The sequence below is a fragment of the Parasteatoda tepidariorum genome, chromosome 1 (genome assembly GCF_982258835.1).
Source record: "Parasteatoda tepidariorum strain Cologne lab strain chromosome 1, Ptep-v5.0, whole genome shotgun sequence".
Classification (NCBI taxonomy): Eukaryota; Metazoa; Arthropoda; class Arachnida; order Araneae; family Theridiidae; genus Parasteatoda; species Parasteatoda tepidariorum.
Window position 1 is genome coordinate 50,106,004 of NC_141755.1, and position 11,248 is coordinate 50,117,251.

Consider the following 11,248-nt stretch of genomic DNA (forward strand, 5'->3'; position numbering starts at 1 on the left):
ACTTCTAAACGTACTATTGGACGTATTTTCAAAATTTTAATTAAATATAGTAGCATTAAATTCTAACTTGAGATTCATTTAAACTGAAATAGTTGCAGTGTTATAGTAGTAGCACCTTGGATACATATGTACTATAAAATAGTATCTTTCTCTTGATATACATCTTCAAGAAAGAATAAATAAATGAGATAAATTTTCTTTTGAATATATTTATTTTTAGTGGTAAGAGTACAGCATATGTAAAAAGTATAAAAAAGGAAGAAAAAAAAATTATTCAAGTTGGATCTGAGAATTTGAAGCACGTATATTTGTTTTTGTTCTTACACAATAGACAGAGTATGGTAGCTAGCTTGACTCTATGAAGGTGCTTGCAGATGCAATCATATAAGGTCTATGACCACTATCAGTGGCATCATCCTGAGAAAAAGAGCAGCTAAGTCTTTCTTTATAACTATTGCATAGCTGCCAACCTTATGAATCAAAAATGAGGAACACTATATGCGACAAAATTATACGTACTAATTACGAGAGTAAGATAAAAATTTAATTATTAAATCATAACATTAATAGACATACATTTAAATATGTAAATTAGTAAAACAAAACTATAAACACTATCTTTTGTGGGAAACTTATAATATTAATGTTTTATAATTAGGAATACCGGTATAATATATTAAAAACAAACATTACCTATTAATATATAATTATTTATCTCCAAATTATAAAACACTGGTAAATAATAATCTACATCATAAACAAATATTTCTGATGCAAGTGTTTAAATACTACAAAAAATTTTTTTCCCAAAAATAATAATTTAGTGAAATAATCAGCAACAGACAGCTATTGGAATAATATTTTCCAATAAAAAGCTACTAAAAATTACTTTAGCACAATAATCACAGGATGCATGCTTGTGGCGATCAGAAAAAAGGATTGGTTTAAAATCAAAAATTTTATGAAAATTCAGAATTTTTATAAAAATATCAGATTGGATTTAAAAATTAGGAACAAATCCGAAAAATTCTGAACAGTTGGCAGCTATGCTATTGTCTGCTTAGTCAGCTGTAAAATAAAAGCATTTTTCTAGATAAAAAAATAGAAATCATGTTACTTTAAAATTCTACAGTGGATCAGAATCCAATCAAAGACTTCAGTTATATTAATAACTGACAACCGTGCCGGAAAATAAAGAGCTTAATTATTTTTATGAATTTAAAAAATATACAATTATATTTAATACATATAGCAAAATCAATGACTGAAATGTTATCTTGTTACGGTACAGAGATATTCTTCAAACTAAATGAGACTCTGCATAAACCATTGTAGAAAATCAAGTCCTGGTAAATATATCTCACAGAAAAGCTTTAAGCAGACAATGCTGTGAGACCATTCCCCGGGACAAACATGAATCATCAGCAGAATCCAGGCAAAAGCTAGAAGAGAACAAGTTGCTTCAAATTAATATTGTAATCAAGATACCTTATACCTTGTTAAGATTTCAACCATATAGTATATAGATAAAAGCACAACTCTTCAAATTGTGAATCTAATAAAGGATTGCATACATTAGTTTGAATCAATTTGAATTACAGAGTGAAAGAACTTTTAGCACAGAAGTATAAGTTTTAAGTTATAAGCACAGATTAACAGAAATATTTTTATTATTATTAAATCTGGCATATCCATCTTTTTCCACGCATATGGCATACTTGCGACACTTTCAGAGTGGTCTCACAACTCTTTTGGGAGGAAGCATCACTCAAACTCATACTCGGGGATTTGACACATCTGTCACTTTAAAATCAAGACATAAAAAAGGAGTGTAAATTATTGCAACATTAGCTTTGTTGCTCGATTTTTTCTTTTTGCAGATCCCCAATTTAGTCAGGTTACTTACATCTGAAAGAGAGGGAAAGTGTCTGATTAATATTATTTAATATTTCTATTGCAGCATCAATCAGGGTTTACATATAAAGACTAATGGCTTTAAGAACAAGACAATCACAGGACATTACATCACAGCATTTAATAGTTAGTCACAGCACAGATTTTATTATATTTTCTTTACACAACATAAATGACCCCACAGCCAATTGTTCAGTTGGTGTGTGCACTGTTGAGTCACCGTTTACCCTAGAGACAGCCACGTAGGCTTCTTAAAGGCACGAGTCCATGATGGATCATGGAATGTGCATGTTGTGTTATCCCCATGCTGACTTTTAATGATGAGCCAATACATGTTGATGTGTTTGTCCATTGTTCAGGTTTGATTGCACTGTTCCCAGTTTTTTAGTATCTAATCATCTAAATTCTGTCGACATCACCAGTTCCTTAATGAATATTATTTTCTAAACCTTTTACAAGAATAAAAAATAAAATCATAAATTAATTTTCTAAACTTATTAGTATCTAGATCAAACATTAAATTAGTTTTTATTTAGAATGCAATAAATGCCACTGATAAAAACAAAAGTAATAAATATTTTTGAAATAATCAAAGTAAAAGAATATATATTATTAATAAAAGAGGAATATACTAACTGGTTGGGCACTGTCTTTTCCTTAACCACGGTGTGATTAAAGACAAATACTGATAAACATTAAAAGATCATTTAATTCATTCTGACTTTAATTATTTTATTAATACTGTAATAATTTATAAACAGTGCTGTACTAACAGTAAACAATCCATAATATAACAATACAGTTGGGGAAAAAAAAACTCACAACGATTAAGGCATAATGTTACTGTTAAAAATATACAATTCTCCGAATAATCAAAACATTATAGTAATAAAAGAGAAAGATACTAACTGAGACACTCATATTAGCTTCTGTTAAGTCTAGATCTCATTTAAGCTAACAAAGAATAGAATTAGATCAATCTCCGTGCAATCTAAAATTTTTTATAATCTCTTTTAGTGTTGAACATATACCCATTGCTATTTAGAAATAGCAATTGGCATTATTCATTAGCGTTATTAGCATTATTCATTTAGTATATTTTACCAAAGGCATTTAAAGTGGAAGAGTATTTATAATTCAGGTACAATGCTCTAAACAATCTTCCCTCTGTCCTTTAAGGGTAGAACCAGAATCATTGAGAGAGAGAACTAGTCATAAAATATTCTATTGCATCTAAAAAATTTTCTACATTGTGTAAAGTAGCAAGAATATTAGAAAAAAACACTCTCTACTGAATATTTTTCTTTACAGCATCATAGTACTAAATCTGCTCAAGTACTGTCAGGGATCTGTCCAGACATTCTGTAAAAGGTCCGTATTTGTAAAATTGGAAAAAAATTACTTGTAATTTGTGAATATAAAATAAACGTTAAGTCACATTCTTCCAACCAGGGTCCTGCTTTTGTGAATTTGTGCAAATAGGGTCTGTTATTGCAAAAAAAAAAAAAAAAAAAAAACTTTTTCAAGGAGTTTTTAAATTGTAAAGACTTACAAGATTATGTCCAACACTGTAAAATTATAATTAAAAAAATTAAAATTTAAAAAATAAACAGCAATTGCTGCTACTAAATTAGAGATGCAACATACAAATATTTGGTATTTTGCCTATACTGCTGAACGCAGAATATTCATTTCGGACGAATAAAGGAAGAAGTGTCTGCCGAAGACAAAATTTATTTAGATTACATCTGTCGTTCTCTCCCCCCCCCCCCCCCGGGAAGGGCTTATTCGATTAACAAAACAATAATGAAGATAAACGAATTTGTGAAGGGTCTGAGTAAAGGATAAATTATTTTGTGAAATGTCCGTTTTTATGAAAAGATATTTTGTGAATAGTTCGTTAACGGACCCAAATCTCTTCTAAACAGATATCTGACTGTGACTACTCTTTCTTATTTGTATGGGATGAGTTCTGGTTATCTGGCTAAATGTCAAGACAAGATTACAATATTTTTATATTATTAGTAGATAAAGTTGTGTATAAATACACTTCTTTTTTTAGCAACTTTGCTATGCATTCTTCAAAGATGTTTGCCAGTTGAATATGGCCCTGGCAGTTTAAATGTATGTGATCTTAACCAATACATTCATCCACAGATAAAGCTGATTCACAGAACATTAGCCCAAGTAAAATTCACAAAGTTTTAATTACTTCATTGAATCGCTTTATAGTGACGTTTTCAAGATTAACAAAATGTTGATGCATACGCTGATCTTTCAGCAAGAGAAATTTCTAAACTCTTCGTTCGAGAAAAACAACTCAGAAATATTTCAGTATTGTGATCTGCCGTGCCAACTACAATAGCCAAGGTGCTAAACAGATTTTAAACTTGCAAATTTAATAACAAAAAAAAAAAAAACACATGTAGATAGTTGTCCGGGGGTGGTTACGAGTTATACCTTTTGAGTTCCCTTCTCTTTTTATTAGTTCCTGGCGGCTGGCTACCCAGAATTATTCTTCCACAGATAACCAAACAAAATCTCCCCAATAACCCCACAAATTTTATTAACCACACAAGCCAGTTTTTTAAAGTTGGGCATTGTACCCAATTGCACATCATTAGTTCCTTTATTTTTAAGAAAAGCAAAATAAATTATTATTTTATAGCACAACCATAAGTAATATTAATAAAAAAATAAATAAGTATCTGAATTAGAATAGTTACACAAGATACTAACAATGCCAACAAATGGTTTAGATACATAATCATTAAATATGTAAATAAATTACATTTCAACTTACCAATATGAATTAAGACAAAAACACAATCGTCCCTTCACAACTGCACACTTAATTTGTCCACACCGATTCCAGGGTGTGCAAACATCGATATCCCATTTTCATTCAGCATTTAAGTAATTAGCCAAATACTTCTCCAAGGAATCACCTAGTAAAAAAGTATTTTATGAAGAGAAAGAAGAAATATGAAAAGTTTGCTTTACATTGTCCACATAAACTGTCAAAAATCTTAGGGTAATGAAAAAAATACAATTATAGATATAGTTTGAGAAGTTAAATAATTGAAAAAATTCAATTTCATATTAATATCCAATAAAGATAACTTGCTAATCTGAATTATCTTCTAATTTATTATAGTATTTGTATTATGTATTTTAAATAAAACAAATTATTGAGTACAAATTGTTTTGCACATAATTGTGATACACCTATAGAATAAAAATTTTTTTTGAAAGTATGCATGCTCATAATTTATTCAATAGTTAAGACAACCTAAAAGAATAATAATGAATGCAGTAACTGTGAATGAAAATGATAAATATTATCTAAATTTGTTCCATTTCTCTCAGAATTTTTTTTTAGATTAGTTTACAATAAAATTGAAACAAATTATTTTAGACATGATCAAAACCCTCTTCACTATTTTTAAGAAAATTCAATATTAATCTTTCTATATATAATAAATTTTAATTAGCAATATATTTCATAGAAAAAAAAGATACCTCTGTATTATTCACTAAAATAAACATAAATCAAGTAATTCAACTAAATGAAATTTCATTACTAAACTGCTTCACACAATTTCGGCAGATCAAACAAAGGATTTCTAAGGAAGCAGAGAAAAACTTTGATAAATGAATTTTTATAACGATTTTCTAAAAATACATACATTTTACAAACTATTTACTTTAAAATCTAACGCGTGGTATTCACAGATATTTAATAAAATTCATTAATCTTTTTAAAAATTTCATGTAATTCTTTTATATACTGCTATGAAACGTACACTAATAATATAAATCTTTAATTAATAAGAATTACCTGTAATTAAAACTTTCATGATGATAAAATATGAAATCCCGCGCAGCCAAATACAGAAAATGGCTTCCTCTAACAATAGCTTTTGTTTAAACAACGCCAATTGCTTTGGCGAAAAAGTTTGGTCACACAATCAATATAGGGTTATAAGAAGATTGATGGATAAAAGCTAGCGTCAAGCTCACTCCGCCCAGTTACCAATTCCTAAATTGACCAAATATCTGTTTCCCAGACCGTCGCCAATAGCCCATTGTGCAGCTCTAGTGCGACGTAAATGAACTACAACAACATCAACCTTTTCTTTGCCATGTCTTGAAAACTAATCTAATGGTCTTGCAATTAAAATTTTAAGATTATTTAACCCACTTATTAGTTAAAGTGCTCATCGAAAATGATTTTAATAGATAAATATATCATCAAACTGTTTAGATTAAATGAAACAGGTGACTGGAGGTTCAGAAACGTAACGTAATTATCCAACGTTGCAATTGTAGTTCATTTACGTCGCACTAGAGCTGCACAATGGGCTATTGGCGATAGTCTGGGAAACAACCCTGAGGATGATCCGAAGACATGCCATCACAATTTTGATCCTCTGCAGAGGGGATGGCACCCCCGCTTCTGTAGCCTGACGAAATGTACGCGAAGTCGAGCACTTTACTGCAGAACAGTTCAACGAGAACCAATACCGCACACCCTCGGTCCCTACGCAGACTGATCCAAGTGGTCACCCACCCGCACACTGACCGCAGCCAGTGATGCTTGACTTCGGTGATCTGTTGGGAACCGTGTCTTAACGATCAGTCCACTGCGAGACTCCAACGTAATTATACAATATTATTATAACAACGTAATAGTTAGGACTAAATGAATTTTTATTTATTCACAGAGCATTTTATCTCAGAATGTTGCAACATGAAATAGAATACTTGATTTAGCTGAGGAAAAAATAATCGCTTTGTTTTAAGAAAAAATTAACAATGGCTCTCAAAACAATGAGAAAACATTTTTAAAATTAAATTCATCTTTGGCAGAACAAGTCTTTATTCTTATATACAAGTTGATACACTAATTACATATTTAGTAAGTTTTAAAATTATTTGTATTTAAATAAATATGTATAAAATTAAATTGATATAATTAAAATATATTTATTCATAGTAAAATAGCAAATTATTTTACATACTAAAATGAGCACATTAAAATATGAAAATGATAAGAAAAGAATAATGAAAAATTATAATTTAAATTACATTCTTATCTGCATTTAAGCTTTTGACCAAAAATAGAAAAAATAACTATTATTTTGTTAATTTATTTCATTAACTTATTCCTTATTCTATGAATAAAACATTTATTATTTATAAGATTTGATGTTAGTGACTTATTATCACATTCTTACCTAAAAGTATATACATATTAGATAATGCTGTACTATATAAATTCCGTATATAAATAAATTCCGTATCCTGTATATAAATAATATTTTCTAGATAAATCTATGATCTATGGAAAAAAAATGATGCAACTTAAATCAATGTTTCGAATTAAAATGTTTTTAAATCCTGCCTACCTTTCTTTTTTATTTTTCTTGATATTATCTGCTGCAGTTTTAAAGGAATATACTCCACATCCACAAATGGGCAATAATTTAATGTTTTAATATAATTAATTTCTATGACATGAGACGTGAATTCATATTGTTAATATATTAAAAACTTCACTCCTGACACAGAAGAATATTAACAGAAATGTTATAACTCATATGAACTACAAATGACTCATTTGTAGTTCCTATCCAAGGAATAGAAAAATATACCCGAGATTTAACAAATGTAAAGAAAAAAATATATTACTTAACAAAGGAATCTGTTAATTATAATGCAATTTTTATAGCTTAATTAGAAAAACTATCGATCAAAACTGAAAAATCCATAGAAGATGATGTATCATTTTTAACAGAATTGCGCGCCAAAGATAAAAGGTGAGTATTTGTCACCGTTGATCGTTTTTATCAGTTTCAATTTTGAAAATGAATGTCCTGCAGAAGCAAAGATTGCGGGAACTACACATGCCACAATAATTGGGTATAGGATATGTAAATTTTTTCTATTGGGAAAGTGATAGAACTATGAGTGTAGTTAAGAAAGATTAAAAGTAATTTGTTCAATGCAACAAAAAAGAAAAAAAAACTTGTAACATGACAATAACAAGTCCTGAGCTTTTGGCGGCTCTGGGTGATTGCCCACCTCTAAGCATGGCCCTGTAAGTCTTTGTAAGGATATCTGCCAGCAGTATTGTAGCATTAAAATTTCTCTAGAAAAGTGGTCTTCATGAGCAGACGGAGACAAAAAAGAAATTTAAAAGGAGCCATGGTTTGCATGCTTTTTTTTTCTCTCCACCCAACATAGAGGATAAATCTGCCAAAGCATGAAATCCACAAATTGTAAATTCAAAAATTTTTACAATTCCAAATATGCAGAGCGCTCCCTAATACATTCTTTAATATATGTTTTCACGATTCTAGTTAAGAATTACAAAAAAGTACACAAATCAAAGGTCACAAATTAATATTTAAAAGTGGCAAAGAAAACCAAAAAGATGTACTTAATTGCGGGACCCCAAATTCAAGCTATCGTAATAACATATTAAAAATATATCGACTTTGTAGAACTGAACTAGGAGTTTGTCTAGGCCAAATTTACTACTGTTTAGATGTACCTTCACAAATTCAACTTTAGGAAAAACGGTAGTTTCACAAAATACTTTTTCTTAAAATTTTATTTTTGTATCCCGTAAGAAACAATAAATCCATATTTTTACCATATTTATGTGTTGATTTCTTAATATAATTTTCACAAACTATGCCTACATTTTCACAAAATAGGTACCTTTCAGAAAAACCTAGACAGACCCATGATAGCAATAACTGTCAAATTAACGATTGAAAAATAAGTTAGATTTGCGTTAAACTCTGCACAAACGGACCACGGCAAAAATCGGTTATATAAATGAGCGATTCAATGCACACAATTTGTAATAATATTATGCTAATAATATCAAAATTTTAAAACCTGTGTGGAATGGGGCAGAAAAATTAAAGGTCATTTGATTTTTCTGCAAATAAAGCACATCAAAATGTGTTTATTTAAATGTACCAATTAAGATATTAGAAACTACGTGGAAATATGTCATAATAACTACCAAAAGAATGATTGAAAAGTCGTTGGATTTACGATGAAATCACAGAAGAGTATCAGAAATTATAACTAAAACTCAAAATTTGCAATTAGTAATAAGTTAAAAATATTGAGATTTTTAAAACTATGTGTAAATCGGTAGCATTAACCATCTAAAATCTACATTGATTAAGAGTGCGTGCAACTAAAACTTAAATAAGCAATTTCAAAATTTAATTTTTAAACTTAAATAATTTTTTTATATTTTTAGATGCTACCACACATCGAGAATTGGCGGGCCGCAGGTCATTCTTTTGCTTTATTATCATGCAGGTGATTATTTTAAATTCACGTAATAGTTCAAAATTAGGAAACTTTTATACACTTATTTAAAATTTTATTAAAACTAGTAAGACTTATTTTTGCACTAGTTCAATAAAAAACTCAAGTAAATATTTAAATTCTAAGAATACACATTGAGCTTTTCTCCATGCTTTTTGAAGTAAAATAGAAAGTCTTTGGATATCTTCAGATAATTACCTGTTCGTGCGAATTGAAATCACCAAAAGAAGCTGCCATTTGCTTCCTTTTTTGAAAAAATTATTATACTAAGAATAATTTTTCTATTCTTAAAAAGGAGAGAGGCGAGCTGAGAAGAGGCTAATGAGCTTTTATTTTTCTTACATTCCAATGCTCAGAAGTTGCCAAAACTTGGTAATTATTTTGCAGCATGCACAGATAGGAAAACATATACAGCTTTTGTGAAATTACATACAGCTGGTACACATATGAAAGAAACAAAAACAAGTGAATTAGTTTTTATGATGGAACTAAGATAATTTTTAAAGAATAAACCTTTTAAAAATGTTTCAATTAACATTAATGTTGCATTCAAACTATAATGTAGTTAAAAACCTTCAACATTAATTTCCTATTCTCTGATATTAGCATTAAAGTTTATGATATCAGATATTATGAACAGATTAATGAGAATATTGAAAACCACAATTAAGAAATACAAAATTAAAAACATCATACAAACTTCATAATAAAGACATTTCTTATGATTTATTTTATTATAATGAAATGGACAGTTCAAGAACAAATTTACTTCCTGATGAAACATTATGTTTTTATCACTATATTTTTATGAGTAATGGAATATACATTTATATTTGCAGATACACATTGAGAAGGAGAATATCCTCTAAGAAAACATAATTGAATGATGTAGTCTGTGTATGATGAAACTGTATTTTAATGAAATGGGCAGTTCAAAAACACATTTACTTCCCGATGAAACATTACGTTTTTATCACTATATTTTCATGGGTAATGGAACATACATTTGCAGATATACATTGAGAAAGAGAATATCCTTAAAAAAAACATAGTTGAATGATGCAGTCTGTGTATGATTAAACTTTTTACAAAAAGAAAAGGCCTTAATTATCAGTACTATCATACTCCAGCTTAACAGCAGCAGAAAGTCCTTCAACATCCACTTCTTGCTCTGTGGCATTCAGCATGTTTAATGTAATATCAGCAGATTTTGCGGTAGATTGCGATAGTACGCTAGCACTTCGAACTTTTTCTTGAGAAACAGCAGGCTTGGGAGTTGATATTATTTGTTGTTTTCTTAGAGGTAATCCCGCTTCTTCATAAGCATGTCTCTTCATGCTACTCCTGATTTGCAGCAAAGTACGGTCTTTTATTCGTTGGCAAATTTTGTCAATGTCTTCTCCAAACTTCATTATTGCTTGCCTTAAAGCAAGCAGGTCTGTTTCAGATATTTTATATTTAGTCTCATTTTCGGGATTCAGCAGCATTTCTAGTTCTCCAAGTCTTGTAAACGCTACACCGACATCGGTAAATATTTCAGCAACTATAAGGGAAGTTGGTCGAAGAGCTTGACTCATTTTTGATAAACGAAAGGATTTTTATTCAGATATGAAATACTGAAAACTTCAGAAAAGAAAAGGTAAACAGACACGGCACGTCATGTAAACAAATAAGTCAAGTAAACCATTGAGTGAAGAATTTTAACGTTGAAAAATCCAAACACAACTCTTCGCGTTTTTTCCGTTTTGTTTCTAAATATGATATCCTATATAAAGTATGAAATAAAACGGAAAAAACTAAGTGAACGCATAAATTTGATTCCGTATAAATTTTGCAATCTGGCTATGCCGAACTCTAATAAGGAGTGTTCTCTGAAAATCAAGGCTCATTACAGTAGCTCTGAACCGTTTAATCCGACGCGGTTTGTAAAATCTTAAGAAAATTCAAACGCATTGAGCTATTTGTTATGTGCTCC

The 11,248-nt window shown here is 29.6% G+C and overlaps 1 protein-coding gene and 1 long non-coding RNA gene across 2 annotated transcripts; both read right to left on the minus strand.

Annotated features, from left to right (window-relative positions):
* Positions 1–193: 193 nt before the first annotated feature.
* On the minus strand, positions 194–5,967 carry LOC147816445 (uncharacterized). Its single transcript, XR_015433610.1, has 3 exons — positions 5,756–5,967; positions 4,718–4,862; positions 194–2,363 (listed from the first exon to the last, which is right to left on the minus strand). It is a non-coding gene; the product is annotated as an uncharacterized LOC147816445 (long non-coding RNA).
* A 3,618-nt stretch (positions 5,968–9,585) lies between these two features.
* LOC107449014 (BPTF-associated chromatin complex component 1) lies at positions 9,586–11,134 on the minus strand. Its single transcript, XM_016064406.4, has one exon. It carries the CDS (start codon positions 10,848–10,850, stop codon positions 10,377–10,379), a length of 474 nt encoding a protein of 157 aa, XP_015919892.1. The 5' UTR covers positions 10,851–11,134; the 3' UTR covers positions 9,586–10,376.
* Positions 11,135–11,248: the final 114 nt, after the last annotated feature.

Bases quoted from the DNA above. Each gene is read 5' to 3' on its own strand.
- LOC107449014 (XM_016064406.4), bottom strand. From the start codon at position 10,850: ATGAGTCAAGCTCTTCGACCAACTTCCCTTATAGTTGCTGAAATATTT.